Below are 27,085 nucleotides of genomic sequence, written 5' to 3'. Positions count from 1 at the left end.
GGCGTTATGCAAATCTTCCCACATAGTGACGTAGACATGTGGGGGCGTGTTAGAACGAGCCGTTTTAGGTAGGCGTGGTTGACTCTTAACTTTTATAAAGAATATCTCTTTGGATTTGAGACTTTAGTCTTTGCAACTTTACAGATCTTCTTTATGCACCAAGAGCTTTTAACACTCCAAAGAGAAAGGAATAATTGAAATCGCATCATATGACCCCTTTAAAGGAGATTTTCTCAATATTTAGATTTTTTTGCACCCTCAAATAGTTGTCCTATCCTAACAAACCATAGATCAATGGAAGGCGCATTTATTCAGCTTTCAGATGATGTATAAATCTCAATTTCAAAAAATTTACCCTTATGACTGGTTTTGTGGTCCAGGGTCACATTTCAGTTTAGTGGGTTTACTGTGATGACAAAGTCAGTGAAGTCACCTTTATTTATGTAACACTTTATACAATACAGATTGTTTCAAAGCAGCTTTACATTCATAAACAAGAAAATAGTGATTCAATGATGCAAACAAAATTCAACTATACTGTAAGGCAGCTCTAAAAATACATTAGTAAAATATAGGATGTATATAATATGAAAAAATTATGCAAATATTATTAGCAAATAAAGTTATAAATAATGTCAGAACTTTTCGTTTTATTATCAGGCCTTTATTTATTTCTGTATTTATTATTGCTAAATGAAATTTAATAAATGTATATATTTAATGCAAATAATTACATTATTCCATTGCATATATTTAGGATATGTAAAATAATATCTATGTATATAGCCTTACTCCAAAAAAACGTTTTTTTTTTTGTTTGTTTCCATCGCATATTGACATAATACATCATTTGGATAGTCATAACATAACTAACTAACTAACTAAATAAAAATTTAGTGGGATTAGTATGATGACAAAGGACTTTATACAAAGCTTTATACAATGAAAACTTAGATATATTAAATAATAATAATAATATAAAATATATAATTCAATATTTTATATTGTTAATTAATAAATAAATATAGATATAAATGAAGGCATGATAAAAATGTTGACATTAATGCAAATATAAATGAATAAATGCAGATCTTTAATGCAAATTATCATGCATTATTAAATAAAATGCCTAAAATTCTAGCTATCCTCCGAAAAAATAATTCTGCTGTGATATATTTATATATAAGTATTGGACAAAAAACTAGAAAGTGTGTTAAAAGTTTGTTAACACAGTTTATTTTCTAAATGTCCGCAGGGCCAGAAGTGCCCATGGTTATATAAGAGTTACATAATGAACGTTAAGTATAGAGATAGAAACACTGAGTAAGAGACATACTGTGCCGCTCCAACACTTTATTGTTGAATAACTCTCTCTCGCTCGCTCTCTCTCGTTTTCCAGACTCCGTGCAGAGCAGCGCAATTCTGAGTCTCGTCAGGCTGTTGAACTGGCGGTCAAAGAGCACAAAGCTGAAATCCTGATACTGCAACAGGCCCTGAAAGACCAGAAACTCAAAGCTGAAGGTCTTTCTGATACTGTGAGTGTGCCAGTGCACGTGTGTGTCGCTGTGGATTAAAGCATCTGCTAAATGACGATGTGCATACTTACTCTGTCTTCATCAGCTGAGCGATCTGGAGAAGAAACACGCCATGCTGGAGATGAACGCGCGCAGCCTGCAGCAGAAGCTGGAGTCGGAGCGAGAACTCAAACAGAGGCTCATGGACGAGGTGCTTCACTTTTCTAGCACTCAAAATACATACCAAATAAATGAAATATTTGAACTGAAATGATTAAGTATTGACAATAGTGTAAATATACTTAAATGGAAAAATAGAATACAGGTACATCTCAAACAATTAGAATATAATGAAAAAGGTCAATATTTTTTGTCACTCATTTCAGAAAGTGAAACCCATATATTATATAGATTCATTACACATAGAGTGAAATATTTCAAGCCTTTATTTCTTTAAATTTTGATGATTATGGCTTACAGATAATGAAAACCCAAAATTCAGTGTCTCAGAAAATTTGAATATTACATAAGATCAATAAAAAAGGATATTTTAAACAGAAATGTCAGGCTTCTGAAAAGTATGTTCATTTATATGCACTCAATACCTGGTTGTACCTCCTTTTGCATGAATTACTGCATCAGTGCGGCGTGGCATGGAGGCAATCAGCTCACTGACTGTGGAAACTTCACACTGGACTTTAAGCAACATGGTTTCTGTGCCTCTCCACTCTTCCTCCAGACTTCGGGACCTTGATTTCCAAATTAAATGCAAAATTTACTTTCATCTGAGAAGAGGACTTTGGACCACTGAGCAACAGTCCAGTTCTTTTTCTCCACAGCCCAGGTAAGACGCTCCTGACGTTGTCTCTGGTTCAGGAGTGGCTTGACACGAGGAATGCGACATTTGTAGCCCATGTCTAGGATTCTTCTGTGCGTAGTGGCTCTTGATGCGCTGACGCCAGCCTCAGTCCACTCCTTGTGAAGCTCCCCCAAATTCTTGCTGGTGCACCTTTTCCTACCACACTTTTTCCTTCCACTCAACTTTCTATGAATATGCTTGGATACAGCACTCTGTGAACAACCAGCTTCTTTAGCAATGACATTTTGTGGCTTACCCTCCTTGTGGAGGGGGTCAATGACTTCTGTCAAGTCAGCAGTCTTCCCCATGATTGTGTAGCCTACTGACCCATACTGAGAGACCATTTAAAGGCTCAGAAAACCTTTGCAGGTGTTTTGAGGTAATTAGCTGATTAGGGTGTGACACCATGACTTTCCAATATTGAACTTTTTCACAATATTCTAATTTTCTGAGACACTGAATTTTGGGTTTTCATTATCTGTAAGCCATAATCATCAAAATTTAAAGAAATAAAGGCTTGAAATATTTCACTCTATGTGTAATGAATCTATATAATATATGGGTTTCACTTTCTGAAACGAGTGACAAAAAATATTGACCTTTTTTATGATATTCTAATTTTTTGAGATGTACCTGTAGTTGCTGTTAATGTACTCACCCTCAGGCCATCCAAGATGTAGGTGTTTTTTTCTTCATTAGAACAGTAAGACAGATTTTTAGCTGAAACCATAGTCCTTGGTGATTTATAATGCAAGTCAGCGGCTGCACGTTTTTGAGAATTAAAAAAAAAGCATATCAGGGAAGACAAAATTAACACTCGTGGCTCCTGACGATATACTGAGGTCTTATGAAGCGAAACAGTCAGTCTGTGCAAGAAACTGAACATTATTTACAACAATATGATGATGATGATGATGATAGATACTTTATTGATCCCCGGGGGGAAATTCAGGTATCCAGTAGCAACATTATAACAGATAACAAAGCATACATAAAAAAGTAAAAACTTAGAATACAAAATAAAAAACAAAAGAGTACATGTACAGAGTAAACATAAGTGCATGAATGGAAATACTAGCGTTAGATGCTGGGTACCAGCATCAAATATTCAAATATACAGAGGTGTTTACGATGTGCAGATATGTAATACAATACACTATAAAGATAGTAAGAGTCAAAATCCAGGTATTTAAAATATGTAAAAATGTAATAAAAATACTGTAAAGATGATATAAGTCCAGTACAAAGATAAAAGTATATAGATGGCATGGGACATAAAAGACGGCAGTGCACACCAATTCCGTGTCCATCAATCTAGAAAGTTCATTAGCAACAGTCCAGTTCAAGTCCTGCTCACAGGGAAGAGTTGAAGAGCCGTATAGCCTGAGGGACAAACGAGTTCCTCAGTCTGTCTTTAGAGCAGGGCAGGGACAACAGCCTGTCACTGGAGGAGCTCCTCTGCCTGGAAATGGTTTGGTGCAGAGGGTGGTGGACATTGTCCAGGGTGGACAGTATCTTGCCGAGGATCCTTTTCTCTGCTACAGATGTCAGGGTGTCCAGTTCAGCACCAACTACTGTAGAGTAGAGTCGGCTCTGTCCCTTCCTGTAGAGGGCGTCCGTGTTTGGGGACCAGTCCAGTCTGTCGTCTAACTCCAGACCCATTTGGGTCTGGAGGGTCTGGAGTTAGACGACAGACTGGACTGGTCCCCAAACATGGACGCCCTCTACAGGAAGGGACAGATTACCAGTAATCAGGCAAATAGGATATCTGATTCTTTTCCGCGAACTGCTTCTTTTGGACATTTCATTTCAATGAACAGGTTCAATTCACTAGTTCGGGTAATAATGTTGTAAATAATGTTCAGTTTCTTGCACAGACCAATCGTTTCGCTTCATAAGATCTTGTAAGAAAAAATGAAGACGTCGAAGCTCTTGATGAAGAATAACTTTTATTACAGAATAGCAGTGACAAAGTACAGGCAGCACTTCGGATTCATCTGAGTCAGAATGAACTCCGAGCATCCTACGCTCAAACATTTTATACTCTATTACGTTCATCTTCCCGCTAGACATGTAAATGAAGTTTCGTCTTAAATGTAAATTGCGGATATCAATGAAAGTGATAGCCTTCCGTTCCCACATCTTTGGTAGTCTTTCAGGTGGAAACAACCAAATGTTAAGGTGATAGGATTATCTAGAATCCCTAGCAATTATATTCAAGTACCCTTTTGGTCAGCAGATGGTTCTTGATGGCCTACTGCCGCTCCCACGCTATAGGTGACGAAGTAACGTTCAGGAGATACTATTTACATATTATTGAGATCGGAAAGAATTATCTCTATGATAATTAAGCTCTTTGTAGAGAAAGGAGAATAGTTTACTTGGAGTGGAAATTTGGTCGAGGCAGACTATAATTTCTTACAATCTCAATATATCGTCAGGAGCAATGGGTATTAATTTTGTGATGCCTGTACATGCTTTTTTGACTCTCAAAGTGATGGTAGCCATTGACTTGCATGTTACGAATCACCAAGGACCACAGTTTCAGCTAAAAATCTTCTTTACTGTTCTACTGAATTATAAAATCACCTACATCTTGGATGGCCTGAGGGTTAGTACATTAATAGCAAATTCTAATTTTTGGGTGAACAATTCCTTTTAAGTATCATTTTGACTGCTTTGTAGTTTTTACTGAACATTATTTTATCTATCCTTTATACTAAAGATACCTTTTTGAAGGATATTGGTTGACTTATGCCTTTTTTTAGGAACTTGAACTTAAGTGAGACTTGAGTGTTTGTAGACATTTAAGAAGATGTTGTGCTGACCTTGATTTATTGCAATATTGAGATGTTATTTGGATTTTAGGACTAGTTCATCTCTGAGCGAGTAAAATACTTAAGTACTGTTCAAATCAGATACTCTTAGACCTTTACTCAAGTTGTATTGGAAGTGGTGACTTGTAACTTGTAATGGAGTGATTTTCGCTGTTTTACTCAAGTATGATTTTCAGGTACTCTTTACACCTCTGAGTTTTGAGAGCCGTGTAATCATGCATCTTTACCATAACCAGTGTATCGTTTTCTCTCAGCAAGCAAAACTGCAGCAGCAGCTGGACATGCAGAAGAGCCACATCTTCAGACTGACACAAGGACTTCAGGACGCGCTGGACCAGACGGACCTTCTGAAGACCGAGCGGACAGACCTGGAGTACCAGCTGGAAAACATACAGGTGCACGGATGCATGGAAATATTAACCATACTACTCATACTAGGCATGCGGTATGATTGTACTAATCTAAACTGACAAAATCTATATGAATAATTATAGTAATTTAAGAATTGATTTTTAGGAATAATTGTAGATTTTTATTACAATTTTTATTTTATAATAATGTTATTATAGTTTTATTTTAAATAATTTTATTTTATATTAGCTATCAAAAGTTAGGACACTTTCACACAAAATTGGATTAAATAATGCAAAATTATATACCATATTTTACAGTTTAAAATTGTTGCATGCTACATACTACATACAGTTTAAAAATAGTATGCGGTGACAAGAATGCTAGTGTTCCATTCCAAACACAGGTGTGTTCTAATAGCAGTGTGGCTCCCTCTGCAGGCGGCGTACTCTCACGAGAAGGTCAAGATGGAGGGGACCATCACCCAGCAGACCAAGCTCATAGACTTCCTGCAGGCCAAGGTAGAGCACCCCTCTAAGAAGAAAAAGGTCAGAGTCATCCGCTGTAAATTCACTTAATTAACTAATCTGACTAACTGCTTGCTGAGCTGCGCATTAGGTGTCCCTGGAGCTACACATGCAAATAACCGCATACTAACCGCGCCAACCGTCAGAAATCTCATATATATCCTTATATGCAGAAGCCCTGAATAAGTGAGTTGTAGAAAGGGACACCTAATTTGAGTGGATATGTAGGGATAGAATGGCAGGATAGAGTCCTAGCGTGTCTGTGGGCGTGAGCCTGGGCGATTCACTAGGTCTCGTGTTTCGGGTGCAGGGGCTCTTTGGTGGCCGGCGTCGAGAGGATCTGCTGGCGGCGCAGGGACAGACGCAGGTGCCCGCTGTGCCCGCCGTGGCCCCTGTTCCCCTGCAGTACAACGACCTGAAGGTGGCGCTGGAGAAGGAACGCACTCGCTGCTCGGAGCTGGAAGAAGCCCTGCAGAAAACACGCCTGGAGCTCAGAGAGGGTGAGATGCTGTTTGGCTGTTTCATACAATTACGTCGTTAAATTTGGTTGCTTGTTTTCCTTGAAGTTGCAATGAATGGGGACTAAGGTTTTTTTTTGTTTTTTGTTAACGACACAAAAGCAACGTGAAAAAAACTTTCACAGAAAACTGTCCTTTTGTGTTCCTCAGAAAAAAGAGATTATAAGACTCCACTTGAATTATGACTAGAAAGAATGATAATGCAGACTATAAATTATATTATAATTCTATTATGTTTTTATAGATTATAAATTACAATATATAACTGCAATTATTGCAATATACAGTACTGTTTAAAAATATTGAGGTCAGCAAGATTTTTAATATTATTAATACTTAAAATATTAATAGTTTTATTCTGCAAGGATGTATTAAATTGATCAGAAGTGAAATATATATGTTATATATATATATATATATATATATACATATACATATTATATATATATATATATATATATATATATATATATTACAAACGTGATGTATTACAAACAAATTATAGTGCAAATAAATGTTGTTCTTTTAAATATTTTATATTCATCAAAGAATTCTAAAAAATTAATCATGGTTTCCACAACAATGTGATATTTTTTAAAAGATAAAGATCCTTTTTGAAAGAAATGTACACTTTTTATTCAGCAATGATGCATTAAATTGATCAAAAGTGACAGTAAAGACATTTATGATGTTACAAAAGATTTCTGTTTCAAATAAATGCTGTTCTTTTGAGCTTTCTGAAAATCTGAAATGTTTCTTGAGCAGCAAATCAGCATATTAGAATGATTTCTGAAGATCATGTGACACTGAAGACTGGAGTAATGATGCTGAAAATCCAGCTGCGCATCACTGGAATAAATTACATTTTTATAATATATTCAAACAGAAAACAGTTATTTTAAATTGTAATAATATTTAACTATTTGTACTGTATTTTTGAACAAATAAATGCAGCCTTGGTGAGCAGTAGAGACTTTCAAATGTTAGTGTAATATAAAGCATTATTGAAATGACACATTCTATTAAACAATAAGCAGACGTGCCACATACTGTGTGTAACATGCTCAGATGTGCTGTTTTTTTCAGTGCGTCTCACTGTATTCTCTCCGCTCAGCAGTTCAGTTTAATAAAGCTCTGGAGCACAGCAGTACTCCAGCCACTCCGGGTTTGGCTCGTCAGCAGCTCATGATGTCCACCAAATCCAACAAATCCCCCGAGCACCAGCCCAGCAGCGGCCTGGTGTCGTCCAGCTCCGGCCGCAGGAAGGACGCTGCCAATCCTGAAGGTTAGAAGCCAGACGCAGAGCTTTTGCAACCTTTTAAATATTCAAAACATAAGCAAAACAACAATTGTGTTCTCTTGGTCCTTCTTGCCATTTCATCTCATGCTATGAAAAGGGAAATTAAATCAGAAGCTTGTAGGAAAATGCTGATGTGATGTGTATATTGATGCTGTTTCGATATAAGATGAGGAGACTGTGTCCTCTGAAGGACTCCAGAAATGTTTTGGCTCATGTCTGTCCACACTCACTGTCCTCTCTGTTGTCGTTCCACAGAAATAAGGAGAGCCACTTCTGAAAGTAAGTTCTTACATAACAGGCTCAGGCGGCCCACTCTCAAGAAACCGTGCCATCTGTGATTGAAATATCAGGATTTTTCATTTATTTAATTATTTACGCTTTCATTTTTAAAGGTTACTGATGAGCCTTCAAGATGAGGCTGATATATGCCTAAAACTCATTAAAATACAGATAAAACTGAAACAGAAACTTCAGTTTGAACTATGTGGTCAGAAAGACTTTGATATCATTTATCATATCATATATAATGTCAGAAAGGTCAAACCATTATTTTAAAATGGGGAAATTTATCAAAATAACAGCGTTATATATATATATACAGTGGGTACGGAAAGTATTCAGTACCCCCTTAAATTTTTCACTCTTTGTTATATTGCAGCCATTTGCTAAAATCATTTAAGTTAATTTTCCCTCATTAATGTACACACAGCACCCCATATTGACAGAAAAACACAGAATTGTTGACATTTTTGCAGATTTACTAAAAAAGAAAAACTGAAATATCACATGGTCCTAAGTATTCAGACCCTTTGCTGTGACACTCATATATTTAACTCAGGTGCTGTCCATTTCTTCTGATCATCCTTGAGATGGTTCTACACCTTCATTTGAGTCCAGCTGTGTTTGATTATACTGATTGGACTTGATTAGGAAACCTATATATATATATATATATATATATATATATATATATTCATACAGATACCATTTAAAATAGTTATTTAATATACATGTGTGTATATATACAGTGTATATATATATATATAAAATATATAATTTTTAAATATATGTATTTTATATATATATATATTACAAATATACTGTATGTGTTTTAAATGTGGCAGTGTTCAGTCATGGGAACACAAATGGCACCGTTTCCTGAGAGTGATCCAGGCGTCTCCCCAATATCTTTTCTTTCTTGATATGATCTTTTTATCCCTGCAGAGATAAGCTCTCTGGCCAAATACAAACATGTCATTCAAGGAAACGCTTCAATTGAAGTCTTTTGGCCATTCTACACCCAATATATTGAACAAACACTTGCTGTGTCAGGTCATCATGGTTCGATGGCTGCAGACTTCCACTCAGGACATCATGAAATGATTGTGGATCTCCAAAGCTCCTGCACGCAGATCTGTCAGGACACTGAGCTTATCTCGAATATATGGCCATACTCCTGCTGTATGCCATGCGGAATGCCAGAACTCCGAAATCCTTGCATGCTCGTACCCAAGCTACCAATGACAGCTTGGACAGTACAGTGATGCTGGTGTTTCACCCTCTGGTGGAGAAATGTTCTCAGGAGAGGACATTTTCAGCTTGCTTTGGCCTGTTTGCATAAGATATATAGACGGGTGTAAGAGACACATGACTGTCTTTAAGAGAGTGTGTCTGTCTGTTTGATCCTGTAGAGTACACCAGACGTGTGAAGGACAGGATTCATCACAACACTCCTCACCGCTTCACGCAGGGGCTCAACATGAGGGCGGCCCGCTGCACCGTCTGTCTTGACACCGTCCATTTTGGACGGCAAGCCGCGACATGCATCGGTACGGATCTCATGTAAACTCTTTCCAAATACACTATCAATTTACTTAAAAGTCAGGATGTGCTGATACTACTTTTTCCATAATGAGTATGATAGCGATACTTATATTTTTGGTACTTGGCGATACCAATACCAGTATTCACTTCATTGCACAAATGTTGGGTGGAGAAACCACACTGAAAAAATGGTAACATCTAAATTAACAGTTTTCCAAGTCAAATATTATTTAACATCACTGAATCAGTCTAAATAAATTATTTATACCAACAAAACTGTTTTTTATGGGTTAAAATAACTGGAAATACAGTCGAAATAGTAGAAATTACAGGTTGACAGTTTTTACAGTGAAAAAGGCAATCATCATTGGTTGGCTTAATTTTAGTAAATAAATGACTCCTGCAGTCACTTTCATGCTTAATTATCAATATACAGTTATACAAATATCAATCAATCAACATTTATTTTTATAGCCTTTTACAACACTCAAGGTGACCAAAGTTCTTTCCAATAAGAGCAAAAAATAATACAGTACATTTACATTTAGTCATTTAGCAGACGCTTTTATCCAAAGCGACTTACAAATGAGGACAATAGAAGCAATCAACATCAACAAGAGAGCAATGATATGCAAGTGCTATAACAAGTCTCAGTTAGCTTAATGCAGTACACGTAGCAAGGGTTTTTTGTTGTTGTTGTTGTTTTTTAAATTATATAATAAAAAAAACAGATAGAATAGAAAAAGAATAGAGAAGCTAGTGTTTTTTTTAAAGAAAACAAGCAGTTAGTACATGAATAGAGTGCAAGTCTAAAAGGGGCAAGTTTTTTTTAAAGAATAGAATTAGAATAGCGTGCTAGAGTTAGAGGGTAAAAACGGAGGTATAAAACTACAGCAAAATAGGTAAAATAGTAGACAATAAAATACATAGAATATACAAAAATGTCACAACATTGCTACGTATTAAAAGCCAGTCTGAATCAATAAGTTGAAAGCCTATTTTTAAAAAGGCTGAGGTCAGTAATGGTACTCATAACTTATGGTACTTACATTAATTATGCTTGTTAACCCTATAAAACCTGACGCTAAAATAAGTTGCTTTTGCACACACGCACGCACGCACGCACACACACACACACACACACACACACACACACACACACACACACACACACACACACACATGTTGTGTTTCCATGTTTTATGGGGACATTCCATAGGCGTAATGGTTTTTATACTGTACACACTGTATGTGCTATTGCCCTACACCAACCCTACCCCTAAACCTACCCCTCACAGGAGACTTTGTGGATATTTACTTTCTCAAAAAAACTCATTCTGTATGATTTATAAGCTTGTTTCCTCATGGGGACCTCAAAAATGTATTACTATCCTTGTGGGGACATTTGGTCCCCATAACGTGATAAATACCAGTTACACACACACACACACACACACACACACACTTTTATTCATTCAGTTGCAAGGTGTAATTTTTTCAGAAAACAAATGACTTCTAAAATATTAATATACTGTATAATATATTTTATTTCTAAATTAAGCATGATATTTTTTCTCTTTTGGAATGTCATATTGAGTTTTTTTTCTTTTGAGCCAATGGGAACGCAGAAATGCTTTGTTGTATTGTCCATTCACCACTATAGAAGTTACTATAATGACTTGTGCTTCTGAAAAACACAGAATTGTGAAAAGGGCCCACTGTTGTTTTTTAACAGATCGCTGACCCAATCAGGTCAACCTGGGTTAAAGCTGAAGCTGCTGATCCTCCTTCTGTGTTGGTTTAACCATCTTCTCTCTCCTGCTTTAGAATGTCATGCTTTGTGCCACCCAAAATGCTCCCCGTACCTTCCAGCCACCTGTGGCGTGCCCACCGAATACGCACTGCATCTGTCCGAGGCTCTGTGCCGGGAAAAGGGAAACACTTCCGGCCTGAAAGATGTCGGAGGACACATGAGGCTGGAAGGATGGCTGAAGCAGCCCAGGTGAGCCGTGTGCCAAGACCATACCACCATCAGAAGAGAAGCAAACACTAAGTGTACATGGAATTGTGGTTGTCCTCCTGCAGAAATGGGAAGCGTGGCCAGGGCTGGGAGAGGAAGTACGTGGTGCTGGATGGATATAAAGTGATCACCTACGAGACAGAACCAAGAGACGGTCTGTGAATGTTTATACTTTTCCCAATGTTCACCGGTTCTGTTTGCACACAGCATATTATTACAGAGCAACAGTTCATCCCTGTCGAAAAATCTTGAATCATATTCAAGCTGGTTTTTGGATAGTGGTAGCTTGTTTTGGCTGAATCTAGGTGGTTACCAACTTTAAACATCTTGACCAAGCTGTTTACCAAATTAGGCTGGTAGTTCCTCCTGATCAACCATCTAGACATCTTAAACCAGCTTAAGGAGGTCTGATGGTCTCCCAACCAGAGCAGTTGACAAAACCCCTTTAAAACCATCAATCCAAACCAGCCTGTCCATCAAAAACTGGGTTGATGGTGCTGTCACAAGTGATCTGACCACACTTTGCTTGTTTTTATTTTTCGCACTTTTACTTATTCTAGCCTTTTTTTCTAATTTATGTAAACTAGCATATTTTATTCCTAATTTTTTATTTTATTTATATAATTGTATTATTCTATTGTATTCTATTCTATTGTATTGTATTGTATTCTATTCTATTCTATGCACTAAGATTAAAAAGCATTTTACTGCACGTTGTACTGTGTATGGTTGTGTTTGACCAAAAAAATTAAATTTGATAACACCAATTTTTATGTGGGGCCCTACAGTTTTTGCGATGCGGAAAACGTGAACGGTATTGTGGAATGCAGTCATAAAAATGGAATGTACTGTAAAACATAGAATGTCACAGAATTCGACACATTTTGAATGAATAAATCAAAAGTAGGTCAGTATACTTAAATCAAATGACGATATGGACTACTCTCTGTGAATGAAAGCACAAAACGACTTATGAATCCTGCATGTTGTGCGTGTCTCTAAGGCGCAGATGCGTGATTTTTCATACTGAAGCGCATGAAGCTTGTGATGTTTTCAGCGTCTGCCATCTCACTATATGAGGACATAATTAGGGCCCTACAATTTAGGTTGTTTTTTTAGCTGGCAATGGCCATAAATGACCAACATGGACAAGCTAGAAACCATTTTAATCTAGTTACCGCCTTAAAATCATCTATTTTCCAGCAGGGATGGAATGACAGGTGTGGAATGATGTGCCTTGATGTGAATGATGTATAATCTGTCCTCTCAGAGTCGGTGAAGCCGCTGGATGAGTTTGAGTTGTGTCTCTCTGATGGAGACGTGACTGTTCATTCTGCTGTCGGTGCTTCTGAGCTGCCCAACACGGCCAAGACAGGTGATGTGTTACCTGTGGAATTGCACTGTACTGTGTCCTTACTAACTTTTTTGCTCTGCTGAGTGTGGATTCAGAAAGTAATCCATGTCCAGTATATGTAACATGTTTTTCTGTCTTCTAACATAATTGTATGTGTTCAGATGTGCCGTATGTGGTGAAGTTGGAGTCGTCTCCGCAGTCGACATGCTGGCCCGGTCAGACTCTGTACCTCATGACCTCGGGGTTTTCTGAGAAACAACGCTGGGTGGCCGTGCTGGAAGCCATTGTGGCCAGCAGTCGTGGGGCGAGAGAGAAAGCCGAAGCAGACGCTGTGAGTGAGAGGAACCTGAAACACCCACAGGCCGTTCATAGTGACATTTAAAGAGTCAGTGCAGTGACATGCAAGGCAGAAACTGTAGGTTTGTCTCTTCTTACCAGTACAGCGGGATGCAGGGAAACATACTGATAACAGGGATGCAAACTCACCATGGGTGAAAAAGTTGACAAAGACGCGCAATCCAAAAAAAATTAAAAATTAATTCTTTTTTAACTCTACAGTTGTGCAGTAAATTCGCTTTGAAGATTCACTTTTCATTCATGAAGATGACATGAAAATATCCTGGTGGAAAACAAAGACTTAAGATGAAAATTACTTTTATAAAATTACTATTATAACCAGCAATAATTAGCTCAGTTGCCATTTCCACTCCCTAGTTTTTTTCACGTCTTGCGTTTGGAGTTATTATAAAATGACTATTATAACAAATTTTTGTACTTTTACTATACTGAAGTATGAAGTATAGCAAGTACAATTAAATAATAATGCATTAAATATTTTGAAATATTTTTAGATTTAGATTGAAACATTGCCTTAAAAAGGACGCATCAATAAGAGTGTTTAATGTTTTATCTTTAACTGTAGAAATTGCTAAATAAATTCAGCCAACAGACTTGTTGCTGCTGTAGTTTTGTTACTCTGAATTTACTCTGCATCACTTAAAGCACAGCTCTGTTTTGACATCGGCTTGTCAGATGTTTCATTCCGTCCATTGCTTCAGTTATCACCGTCAATCAAAGCAATGACTTGCAGAACAATTTAGCGACTCGCGAATGTTTTTTTCACTCGCGTTTGTCATTCCTGAAACACTATACGTGGACATTTGGTCCTCGTAGACAAACAAAACTTTTCTTCAAGTTGTGAATGAAGTACTGTATGTAGAGAAGCCGAGCAAAGGGCGCTTTCCATTATGGTGCAACTGACTGAGATTACTCACGCAAAAACTTCTGATTTAATCAATGATATAATCAACTAACTACACAATCAATCTCTTATTTACTTTATTTCTCGTTATAATAGGTAGATTTTCGAGCATGTAGAACTCTGTAAACTAAAACAAAAATAGCTCAGAGCAGATACTGACTAACCTACAGTAAACACCTCTGATTGGCTATTACTTTCAACTGAGATGTCTGTGATTGGCTACAATACTCAACGCTGTAAAACACGTTGTAAATAGTAACTTTTTTAAAAACACAAAACTATTAAAAAAATTCAGCGGATTTACACGAATCACACAAATGACCCATTCTGAAATCAAAACGGCGAATTTCACCGAAAGTGACAAGTTTGCATCCCTGCTCTCGGTCTCCAGAGTCCTCGTCTCCTCAGCTCACCGGAATGAGATGCAGTCCACGGAGAAGTTGTGCTGTTGTCATGGTCACGCACGAGACACATTTATTTTATTATTTTTTTATTATTGTTTTTGTTTTTATTACGTTGTATGTCCAAAACTGTCACTTATCACAAAATGAAAAAAAGACACTTTCTCATCGGATCAACACGAATCTCGTAGGTGACCTATATTGATCTCAAAAAGGTGAGTTTTCACCAAATCTATGTGATAATGCTGAAAGCTCTGCGAAGTGCATAAAATAAAAAATGCACTTTTTAAAAATGTATTTTTTTTCACATCCTCATGGTGTTTTTGATTCTGTACAGAAATTGTTGGGGAACTCCTTACTCAAGCTAGAAGGAGATGATCGCCTGGATATCAACTGCACCCTCCCGCTGACTGACCAGGTACCTGCATCATCCACTAATATCACAATCGCTTTGATTTTTCAAGATTTATTTCATTATTTTCAGTCTATATTTGTTGTAGTCTGATATACCATCGTCTTATTTATGTCATCAGATTGTATTGGTTGGCTCCGAGGAAGGTCTCTATGCCCTGAATGTGATTAAGAACTCCCTCACTCACATCCCGGGTCTGGGATCCGTGTTTCAGATCTACATCATCAAGGAGCACGACAAGCTGCTGATGATCGTGGGTGAGCAAAGATCATGATCCTTTACTGTCGGTTTCAGAAACCAAAACTGAATGACTTTGACTGAGAGCCCTTGCAACAGGACAAAAAAATTAGCATGGTATTTCCTTTTTTATTTTTATTTTATGATAATATCAAGCATTTGTGTACTAAGTACTAGAGGTCGACCGATAGTGGATTTTGCCGATACCGATAGCTAGGTTGGACCACACTGGCTGATACCGATTAATTAACCGATAGTTTTTAAAATGGATACCGAACAAAAACTAAAATAATGCTTTATTAAAAAAACAGTACTGAACCATACTAGTAGTAGTAGTAGTAATAATAATAATAAAAATGTTGAAATGAACACACTCTAACAAGGAACAATACTTTCATTACACAGCTTTCATTAATCTTAATGTTACAAATGGACTCTTATTTTAAAGTTTTACCATTTCATTTCAACAGTCTTGCTTAAAGATGCACATCTTTAAATATATACACAAAGGCCATAGCATTCAAATTATATACATATGGATATTGTATGTATACTCTCACACTTTAACTTCTTCTATTCTTGAATACTTGATGATTATCTAATCAAAATAAAAGCGCAGCGCTGAGTCTAGGAGAACTCACCGCTATCACACACACTCTGGACGCGTCGCGTTCAATTCGAGCAGCGATCTAAAACAGTTTACTTAATCACCAAACAGACACAGGTTTACTTCAAGAATGAACAAACAATGAGGCATAGATGAGTTTGAAGTTTGGTGTTTAAAAAACGGAGCAAACGGAAAGAGAAAGTGCAATCTATATTATAGCTCTATAAATGAAGCATTAACAACAATTCAGGACAAATATAATGTAATTTAATGAAAAACTATGTGAATGGCGCTCTGTGGCGCGGCAGGATTTTCTGTCGGCTGCATTTAATCCGCGTCTGAAGTTTCTCGCTCTGTTCAGCATGCAGCATCACATGTCTAAACAAATAGCATGTGCTGTCAGTGATTTCAACCACTAAAGGCCGCTCTCGCACTGTGTAATGACAGCAGACCCTTCTCAGCCGTTCCAGCAACGGATGCAACCCAGAAAACTATCGGCATGGATTTTTGCCGATAACCGATAGTTCCAGCAAAAAACTATCGGTGCCGATTAATCGGCAAAACCGATATATCGGTCGAACTCTACTAAGTACCATGATAATACTATTTTATTCTTTAAAGTATTCCTATAGCTCAAACAGTAGAGCATGGCGCTTGCAACACAAAGAACTGTGTAAATACCTTGGTACATTAATATGCTAATCATTAGGTCAAAATACCATGGTATTACATTTACATTTAGATATTTAGCAGACGCTTTTATCCAACCAACAAAATAGCAACAACATAAGTGCTGTGACAAGTCCCGGTTTGTTTAACGCAGTACACGTAGCAAGTTTGTTTGTTTGTTTTTTATAATAAATAAAAAGAAAACAAGTAGATAGAATTGAAAAAGAACAGAGAACGCTAGTGTTTGAGGGTCAAGTTTTTTATATATAATAAATAAAACAAGTAGTTAGATTAGAAATGGAATAGAGAGTGCAAGTGTTAGAGGGTCAATATTTTTTATAAATGAAAAGAAAGCAAGTAGATAGAATAGAAATAGAATAGAGAGTGCAAGTGTTAGAGGGACAAGTGTAGATGGAAGAGATGTGTCGTTTATTGATGATGGCTAAAGACTGCTACTCTCTTCGAGTTGGGCAGGTCATTCCACCAGCAGGGAACAGTTAAGATAAAAGTCTGTAAAACTGATTTTGTGCCTCTTTGCGATGCACTATAATGCTCTGTTCAATTGCAGAACACAAGCTTCTGGAGGCACACAAGTCTGAAGTAATGAATTTAGGGGTGTAGAGCCAGTAGTTGTTTTCAGGGCTCTCAAGTTATAGCAAAAGTTTGGAGGGAGATTAGAGACAAAAAAAACAGACAAATTCATCCAAATAAAATAAATAGGTTTATGTATTTCAAAAATACAAATGTATCAAAAATAAAAAGAAATTTGGCCAGAAACGAGCCAACTGAAGAACAGCACTCGATGTACATAGGCTACTGTACACATACAGGATTGCAGAACTTGCCCTGGGCATGTATGTCAAGCTGTGTGTGTGTGTGTGTGTGTGTGTGTGTGTGTGTGTGTGTGAGAGAGAGAGAGAGCACATTTCAGCTTATGAATTTTTTTTTGTCTGTTATAAGTGTTTGTTGCACATTTTGATGTCTTGATGACAGGGGTAGAGGGCTCCCACATAAAGCACTGTCGTGATAGATAATAGTGTTATGTCCAGAGCCAAACTGTTTCTAGTTTTGGTTTTGTTCAAACTCACCATAGAGAACACTCTCTCTGCATCTGCATTTGAGTGGGAAAGCCACAGTGCTTTAAGTGGGAGCCCCCTACCCCTGTCATCCAGGCTTTAAAATGTGCAACAAACACTTACAACAGACAAAATTGATTTTTCCGTTCTGCTGGTTCGTCTGGTCAGAGGAGAACTGGCCCCCCGGCTGAGCCTGGTTTCTCCCAAGGTTTTTTCTCCATTCTGTCACCGATGGAGTTTTGGTTCCTTGCCGCTGTCGCCTCTGGCTTGCTTAGTTGGGGACACTTCATTCCCAGCGATATCGTTGACATAATTGCAAAGATATTATTTAAACTGAGCTGTATGTTGACATCACTGAATTCAATGATGAACTGTCTTTAACTGAAAAATGAGTGTTTACTATTGTCATTTTGCATTATTGACACTATTTTCCTAATTAATGCTGTTCAGTTGCTTTGTCACAATCTGTATTGTTAAAAGCGCTATATAAATAAAGGTGACTTGACTTGACTTGACAAAAAAAACATTCATAAGCTGAAATATGCACTCCGAAATGTGTGTATCTCTCTCTCTCTCTCTCTCTCTCTCACACACACACACACACACACACACACACACACACACACACACAGACAGACAGACAGACAGAGAGCTTGGCATGCAATCCTATTGTATGTGCACAGTATGTACATTGAGAAATGATGTTCAGTTGGCTCGTTTGGGGCCAAATTTATTTTTATTTTAGATACTTTTTTTAAATAAATATATAAATTAATTTATTTTATTTGGATGAATTAGTCTGTCTTTTATCAGATTTACCCATTGTTATAACATCGCTAGTACTTTCCTTAGTTTCTGGGAGCCAAAGCTAAGTTAATGCTTCTGGTTGCAAAGCAGCTGGAGAGTTTTTGACTGCATCAATAATAATTTAGCACAAATTTGCCTATATTCCCCAACATCAGCTCTCACTGTCTTTGATCACAGGTAAGTGATTTCATCCAGGAATCGTAAAATCAAAATGCTAAAAAAATAATGGGTTACCTACAGCATTCATTGGATCTTGCTCTTACACTCCGTGTGTGCGCACATTCATGTTGCTTAGTAATGAACGTGCTTGCAGCGGAATCACACGGAAACAACAACATTCTAATTTCTGATTGGCTGGTAGGTGTCATTTAAAGCCCCGTTCACACCAAGAACGATAACTATAAAGATATGAGAGCCCTGTGTTTTGTAGGCAAACATTAATGCCTTGAATTTTATGTGAGCAGCTATTGGTAGACAGTACAAATTGATGAACAGAGGTGTGACTTGTGTTCTTTTCAGCCTGTTAATGACTACTCTTGCAGCTGCATTCTGGATTAGTTGTAGAGGTTTGATAGAGCTGGCTGGAAGGCCTGCCAAGAGAGCATTGCAATAGTCCAGCCTGGACAGAACAAAAGCTTGAACAAGCTTGTGTAGCATGTTCAGAAAGAAAGGGCCTGATCTTCCTAATGTTGTATAAGGCAAGTCTGCAGGACCTGGTAGTTCTAACAATGTGGTCTGTGAAATTCAGCTGATCATCAATCACAACTCCAAGGTTTCTGGCTGTTTTTTAAGTTTTTATGGTTGATGGGCCTAGCTGGATGGATAAATTGTGATGAAGTGATGGGTTTGCTGAAACCTCAAGCAGTTCTGTCTTGGCAAGGTTGAGTTGAAGGTGATGGTCCTTCCTACAGGAAAACATGTCTGTTAGACATGCTGAGATGAGAGCAGCTTTCGTCGGATCATCAGGATGGAATGAGAGGTAGAGTTGAGTGTCATCAGGATAGCAGTGATATGAAAAGCCATATTTCTGAATGACAGAACCTAGTGATGCCATGTAGACAGAGAAGAGAAGTGGTCCAAGAACTGAGCCCTGAGGCACCCCAGTAACTAGATGTTGTGACTTGAACACCTCACCCTCCAAGTTACCTTATTGCATGATACCATCACTGTACCGTAGTAACACCACAGTACTGTTTGACAAAGGGTGCATTTAAAATAAGACGATTATGATTGATGTGTTTCAGGGGATGAACGGGCACTGTGTCTGGTGGAGATTAAGAAAGTGAAGCAGTCTCTGTCCCAGTCTCACCTCCCCACACTACCTGAGATTGTGCCGTATATCTTTGAGACCGTCAAGGGCTGTCATCTATTCGCCGCGGGCAGGGTGAGACTGCAGTCACCGTGTGTTTCACAGCATTGCAACTTCCTCTCTGTGTATTTTTAGTGCACTGTATTGCATCATGCCTTATTGTGACGTGCAATGCAACAAATTTGTACCTTACATGGTTTTTGTGTCTGTTCTTGCTTTAGATAGAAAATGGTCCATGCATTTGTGCTGCAATGCCCAATAAAGTCACAATTCTACGATACAACGACAATCTGAACAAATTCTGTATACGGAAGGTAAGTGACATTTGAAGTTCTGGGTCTTGAAGCAAACTAAAAAAATGTAGCAACGTAATTCCTTTGCAAACAGCTGTTGCCTTGTGGTCTGACTTTAATGACTCCTCCAGAGATCGCTCACATGAACACATCCCTAATGATCCGTCTCTTTATCTCTCAGGAGATTGAAACGCTCGAGCCGTGCAGCTGTATCCACTTCACCAGCTACAGCATCATCATTGGTACCAATAAATTCTACGAGATTGAGATGAAGCAGTGTGTTCTGGATGGTACGTATATATCAGTGACGTCCTGGGGATGCAGTTAGATGATTGTTTTTAACTTTCAGGTCAGTCCACAATCTACTGACGTCTGATATCTCCTATGATTAATCTGTTATTGAAAAGGATTCAGCTATTCATTGCAGTCACATTTGCATATTCCAGGTTGGACCGGCTGGCGGGTCATTTGTGAGAACATGATCAGGCCCTTATAATTTGTAATTGTGCATTATGTAAACAGCGTTTTGCATGATGGGCTGTTTTTGGCAGAGTTCCTGGACAAGAATGACGTGTCGCTGGCATCGGCTGTGTTCACTGGATCCTCCCACAGTTTCCCCATCTCCATCGTCCAGGTGTCCAGCACTCCGCAGAAGGAAGAATATCTGCTCTGCTTCCACGGTCAGACACCCATCAGACCATTTCAACTACAGCAAGCTCCTGTTGCATGAGAATATTAGTTGAGCAACAGTCCATACAAAATTATTATGTACTCACCGCCATGTTGTTCCAAACACTATTTTTTCACCAGTTAAGTATTCCAGACTCTGTTCAAATGGTTAAATTAAATTGTATTTATCAAAAAGCATGTCTAATTAATTAATTAATGAAACTTATACAATTTAACCACAAATTATTAAAAGTTTTAGGGCCCTATGAAGGGCCCCCTTCTTTTTTCTCAAATTCCAAATTTTAGCTTTCCAAATTCCCAAATTGTAATTTTTTTGGATTTCATTTGAATGGTTTCATTACATTTTCATAATCAAAAGCATGCCCCTTGATTTTCTGCATTGTTTTTCTTTAAATGTCTGATTTGTGATTACAGAGACCGGTGTGTTTGTGGATGCTTACGGTCGAAGAAGTCGCCCTGATGATCTCAAATGGAGTCGACTTCCCCTGACATTCGGTAGCCAGTTTTCCATTTCTAACAAACCTAAATGTGCAAAACATAGTGATGAGGATCTTCAGGATCACTAACCGAAGCATCTGTCTGTTTCCAGCATTCAGAGAGCCATACCTGTTTGTGACCTACTTCAACTCGCTGGATGTTATTGAGATTCAGGGCCATGCATCGCTTGGGTAGGATGTTTAGCAACATGCATGCATATAAGACAGCAAAAATAACATTAGAACTTGAGAGTGACAGTAAAACCTCTTTAAAACAGGCCTCCCAGTCTCGTTCACCTGGACATTCCTAACCCGCGTTATCTGGGTCCGGCCATATCGTCTGGTGCCATTTATCTGGCCTCGTCCTATCAGAACAAACTGCGGGTCATCTGCTGTAAAATTAATGAAACTTATACAATTTAACCACAAATTATTAAAAGTTTTAGGGCCCTATGAAGGGCCCCCTTCTTTTTTCTCAAATTCCAAATTTTAGCTTTCCAAATTCCCAAATTGTAATTTTTTTGGATTTCATTTGAATGGTTTCATTACATTTTCATAATCAAAAGCATGCCCCTTGATTTTCTGCATTGTTTTTCTTTAAATGTCTGATTTGTGATTACAGAGACCGGTGTGTTTGTGGATGCTTACGGTCGAAGAAGTCGCCCTGATGATCTCAAATGGAGTCGACTTCCCCTGACATTCGGTAGCCAGTTTTCCATTTCTAACAAACCTAAATGTGCAAAACATAGTGATGAGGATCTTCAGGATCACTAACCGAAGCATCTGTCTGTTTCCAGCATTCAGAGAGCCATACCTGTTTGTGACCTACTTCAACTCGCTGGATGTTATTGAGATTCAGGGCCATGCATCGCTTGGGTAGGATGTTTAGCAACATGCATGCATATAAGACAGCAAAAATAACATTAGAACTTGAGAGTGACAGTAAAACCTCTTTAAAACAGGCCTCCCAGTCTCGTTCACTTGGACATTCCTAACCCGCGTTATCTGGGTCCGGCCATATCGTCTGGTGCCATTTATCTGGCCTCGTCCTATCAGAACAAACTGCGGGTCATCTGCTGTAAGGGCAGCCTGGTGCGGGAGTCTGGGGAACTGCAGAGGACCGGTTCGAGCAGGAGGTGCGGGTTATGACGATTTATTAAGAGTGATAGTCTGGCTTTAAATTCAGAGTGAATGAGTCACGTTTGAAAATCAGATGTGGTATATTTGCTGATTTAACCTGTTACCACACATTCTGTATTAATGCAGAAAATTGCTACACTGCTTGGCAACTACAAACCGTTAAAATGGCAGTCTAATGAACTATATGAAGAATTATATGTTGTGATTATTATAAATAATCAGGGATTAAAAACAGAGGAAACAGAAACACAGAACCGGAAACACATCTTGATACATAATCTAACATGGTCGATACAGTCAGTTGTGGAGTGTTATTTTTGCATTATTTATATATTATGGTATTCATTTAGGTTTTTAAAATAGCTTTTATTTTTATAATTTTAGTTTAAGTTTTAATACATTTGCTATGTGCTTTTGCCTTATTACTTTTTCAGTTTTATTAATTTTAGTTCAGCTTAAACTTATTTCCAGTTAACTGCCAAGACATTCATCTTTTCATCTATATTTATAATATATATATATTTTTTTTTTTTTACATTTTACTTAAGCTTTATTTCAAGTAACGGAAATTTAATCATTTTAGTTTGAGTTAACATTAACAGTAACACTGGACAAGTGAACTCCTCTAGGCAATGAAAAGATTCAGACAACAGGAAGTGATGTAATTCTGAAAGTGTATTGTTAAATTGTTGTTCTTTGGATTAAAAATGATGGGAACAAAATAATAATGCAATTAGCTGGTAACCAGCTTTTACAAGTAACATTCAATCTGGAACAGTTTCTTTTGTGTATGTTCTGCAAAAAGTCTTGTATTTTGTTCTGTTTCTAATCCCAGTAAAAAGTAAATGTAACTATTTGATGTCTGCTATCTATGGAAGCTTATTATTGCCACAGAATAAAAATATATAAAAAAAGTTAATGGCACCTTTTTATCTCACAATTCAGAATTTTTCTCAGAATTGTAAGCTTATGTCTTGCAATTGCAAGTTTACATGGCACATTTCTGACTTTTTTTCTCTGAATTCTGCATGTGCATGCAATCAGGTCAGATTTGCAAGATGTAAACTCTGAATTTGAGAAAAGAAGTCAGAATTGCGAGATGTAAACTCTAAATTCTAAGAAAAACATTCGGAATTGCGAGATGCAAACTCGAGAGAATGATTTATAACATACAAATTCGCAGTTGTAAGAAGAAAGTTGCAGTTACCGTTTTTATATTTTTTATTCTGTGGCAAAAATAAGCTTCCATAATTATCATATTGCTGCTGCTGTTAGTGATCTTACCACGGGATTCTCGCTAAAAACATCCCTTACTTGCGATAGAATCACATCACATGTGGCCTTGAGTTGCTTCATCAATATTTCATATTCACAAACCGTATAAATCATCTTGTGTGCAGTCAAAGCATCATGCATTTACCCAAATCTTCACAGCAGCCCAAACAAGCGCGGGCCGCCGACCTACAACGAGCACATCTCCAAGCGCCTGGCCTCGGGTCCCGGGGCCCAGGAGGGGCCGCTGCACCGCGAGCCCAGCACCCCTCACCGCTACCGCGAGGGCCGCACGGAGTTCCGCAGGGACAAATCTCCAGCCCGGCCTCTGGAGCGCGAGAAATCGCCCGGTCGGGCTGTGCTAGACAGTCGCAGGGAGAGGTCACCCGGGCGCTTCGAGAGCAGCGGCAGCGAGAGAGACCGGGAGCGTTCGCGCCTTCACACTAGCTCTGTACGCACCCAGCTGACCCCCGTCAACAAGGTACGCATGAGACACTGCCACGTAAACTGTGTATCCTCTTAGGGATACAAACATCAGGTTTGACGATGTTCATGCATGCACAAATGCATGAACATCAGCTGCTTTGTAGTTAAATTCCTTCTAGTTATGGCCTCAAACAGGATGCTCAGCAGCAGTAATGATGTTTCTGAGCTGATCTGCGTCAGACAGGGCAGGCAGCCTGTTGAAGTGTTGAAGTGACCTCTTTATCCTGGTGGTGGTGTAGGTTTGGGACCAGTCTTCAGTCTGAGAGCGTGCCGGAGGGATGACGTAAGAGCCATCGTCCACCTCCCGCGTGGATGGACTTGCCCTTTTAACAGGCGCTTCGTAAAACTCTGAACTATATCATCTCATGCCTGTAACCGTGAACAAAGCCATGTTATTCACTCGCAGCCCCAGAGTCTGGGACATTGTGCTGATGTTGTAAACTCTGTCCATGCTGTAACCATTCATGAAGGTCCATTCTAAAGAAAAACAACTGCAATTTTTGGGGGAAAGACCTTGAAGGAATATTCCAGGTTCAGGACGGTAAGCTCTGGCAACAGCAATTTGTGGCAAAACGGCCATTACTGCAGAAAATGATTTTGACTTGTCCCCCACTTCTTTTTAAAAAAAGAAAAAAAAAAACATCCACATTTTTTTTTTTGTTGCACTTTATCTATTAGCATCAGTAGATTTCAATTATAATACACTGGCCATTTTCTCAAAATGATTTTTTCCCACTTTTTTACAGTTTCATTCCTATCTATATTTGGGAAGGCTGTTACAGAGGGGTTTGTTCATATCTCATTCGGCTGATTTATAACATTTTGATTCTAAAAACTGATTGATAAAAAGGAAAATCCAAAATCCTGTCTGTAAAAACATGAATTCAATTTCAACAAAATGAAACAAAACATTTGAACCTGGCATTCTCCGATGTTCAGACTTCTGTTCTGGAACTGTATGCAAATTAGTGCATATTTAATTAATGCCTCATTCACAACATTTTAGAAAACCTGTATTACAATTTATTGATTAATAGATTGGTAATTGTATGATACCTGTTAAAAGTTTTACCCTATTCACCTTTGGTTTCTTGGATAGTTTACCCAAAAATGGAAAATTCAGTCATGGTTTACTCACCCTGGATAACAAAACAGTTGATGGTAGCCACTGACTTCCTCAGTATAGAAATAAAAATGGAAGACAATGGCTAATGTCGACTATATTTGAATTGTAGAGTGTCTTAATCAGCCATTTAGTGGTAGAAATTTAGTAACCACCACCACAGTGGTAGTTTTCTTGATGTAAACAGGCTCATTGTGAATATCCCTGATCAATTTACTGACCTTGAGGTGCACTGATGAGGCATAAAACGTACTTTCATTGAATCTTACTGTAACCACCATTTTTGGTTTCGTTGAAATTATGATCTGTGGTAATGGACAGCAGACCACAAATGCTGTACATTTATACTAAACCCGGAATATTCCTTTAACTTAATCACGTGATTAGCACATTGTAAATATGGTGATTTCAATTTTTATAGCTAGGCGGATCTTGACTGATGAAGCTATGAAGTCTATTTTTATGCTATTAAACTGTTTGTATAGACAGTTGAAATGGGTTTCCTACAGAAAAGCACAGAAAAGGTTTTATTCCCATGTATGTTGTATGCTAATGTGGTAAACAGTCAATTCGGCTGCTCTTAATGACAGTTTGTCCAGTTTTTTAAGCTCTATTTGACTGACATTATCGAACTGCACACTGTTTATTTTTATGCTAATAGAGTCTGAGCTTGTAAATCTTTTTAAAGAGATGCTTCATGTTCTCGCTACAAGTGTCCTTGTGATGTTCAAGTGAAAGCTTTCGTCGACACACACAGCAGCAAGTGTGGACATTTCTGCTGCTTATCTGTTAACGGACGTCCTGTTCAGCTGCGAGTGAAATAATGTCCGGTAGCCCTCAGGGTTTGTGGAGGATCTTCTGTGGTTCCTCGTGGAACATGAAGCAGCTCAATTAGAGGCTTTTTGAGTTCATGGGTAATTGTAAGCAAACGCATGAGTAAATTCTGACTTGGTTTATGGGACGTCACGTCATGTACTTCTACATTGATATTGATCATCGATGTTTTTCAACTAATAAGGCTGCTTACCTTGAACTTTCTTTTTGTATAAAGAAATTAAACTCTATTAAACATTATTAAAGTATGAGCCATACACAGTTCTTCGGGCGTCGAGTCCTTCTTTTATCTGTCAGAATTAAAGCACATGATCACGCGATAAAAGCATCCAAAAGGGTCGGAAATGCTAAAAGTTTGGCAAAATTAATAATGAAATACAAGCCTATTTCTGATGTCAAGACCAGCAGGCAACGTAATGACGTCAGTGCTGGAGCAGCAGGTGGAGTCAATCTATAACGTGTAGATTTTTGGGGGATTATTCTAATAATGAGGTTTAGTTTGCTTTGCTATGAAGTTTTCAGTTTATTTTCTAATCATATTTATATATATTTTTTTTTCAAATTTTGTTTGTTACTTTCCCCCTCTTGTTTGTTACATGTGACATTCTGTAATGCTTTTTAACATTGTCCTGAAGGTGTTTGTACAATATCATATTTCTGTTTAATTAAAAAAATCCATAACGTTACCTATTGCTATAAATTAAGAGATCAAATCCATAAGTTTGCACTTGGGTAATTTCCCAGTTAACAAAATATAAAGTAGGCCTACTTTAGAAATGTTTAACATTTATAATCATAACTAAAACTGAGCTCGCATGGGCCCTCAGTTCTACGATAATATATTTAGACAGGTAATTGCTCTTCATCAGCACGTTAATGTAATGCTAC

The 27,085-nt window shown here is 37.9% G+C and overlaps 1 protein-coding gene across 1 annotated transcript in view; it reads left to right on the top strand.

The window, feature by feature from the left end:
- LOC107553025 (citron Rho-interacting kinase) overlaps positions 1 to 24,473 on the top strand; it is a 64,869-nt gene extending 40,396 nt beyond the window's left edge. The window contains exons 14-34 of the mRNA XM_016235102.1: positions 1,400 to 1,535; positions 1,621 to 1,725; positions 5,465 to 5,605; positions 6,002 to 6,109; positions 6,399 to 6,588; positions 7,721 to 7,891; positions 9,598 to 9,735; positions 11,558 to 11,732; positions 11,816 to 11,904; positions 13,021 to 13,125; positions 13,266 to 13,435; positions 15,104 to 15,184; positions 15,300 to 15,435; positions 19,819 to 19,958; positions 20,105 to 20,197; positions 20,358 to 20,466; positions 20,728 to 20,856; positions 21,281 to 21,361; positions 21,456 to 21,534; positions 22,305 to 22,478; positions 23,920 to 24,473. Of these exons, the coding sequence (XP_016090588.1) occupies positions 1,400 to 1,535; positions 1,621 to 1,725; positions 5,465 to 5,605; positions 6,002 to 6,109; positions 6,399 to 6,588; positions 7,721 to 7,891; positions 9,598 to 9,735; positions 11,558 to 11,732; positions 11,816 to 11,904; positions 13,021 to 13,125; positions 13,266 to 13,435; positions 15,104 to 15,184; positions 15,300 to 15,435; positions 19,819 to 19,958; positions 20,105 to 20,197; positions 20,358 to 20,466; positions 20,728 to 20,856; positions 21,281 to 21,361; positions 21,456 to 21,534; positions 22,305 to 22,478; positions 23,920 to 24,277 (2,908 nt within the window). The 3' untranslated portion in view covers positions 24,278 to 24,473. The remainder of the gene's footprint in view (positions 1 to 1,399; positions 1,536 to 1,620; positions 1,726 to 5,464; positions 5,606 to 6,001; positions 6,110 to 6,398; positions 6,589 to 7,720; positions 7,892 to 9,597; positions 9,736 to 11,557; positions 11,733 to 11,815; positions 11,905 to 13,020; positions 13,126 to 13,265; positions 13,436 to 15,103; positions 15,185 to 15,299; positions 15,436 to 19,818; positions 19,959 to 20,104; positions 20,198 to 20,357; positions 20,467 to 20,727; positions 20,857 to 21,280; positions 21,362 to 21,455; positions 21,535 to 22,304; positions 22,479 to 23,919) is intronic.
- The last annotated feature ends 2,612 nt before the right edge of the window (positions 24,474 to 27,085 follow it).

The sequence above is a fragment of the Sinocyclocheilus grahami genome, unplaced genomic scaffold, assembly GCF_001515645.1.
Source record: "Sinocyclocheilus grahami isolate Dianchi unplaced genomic scaffold, SAMN03320097.WGS_v1.1 scaffold463.1, whole genome shotgun sequence".
In the NCBI taxonomy this organism is placed as follows: Eukaryota; Metazoa; Chordata; class Actinopteri; order Cypriniformes; family Cyprinidae; genus Sinocyclocheilus; species Sinocyclocheilus grahami.
Note: the sequence above shows the minus strand (reverse complement) of the source record. Positions and strands in the feature narration are given on the sequence as shown.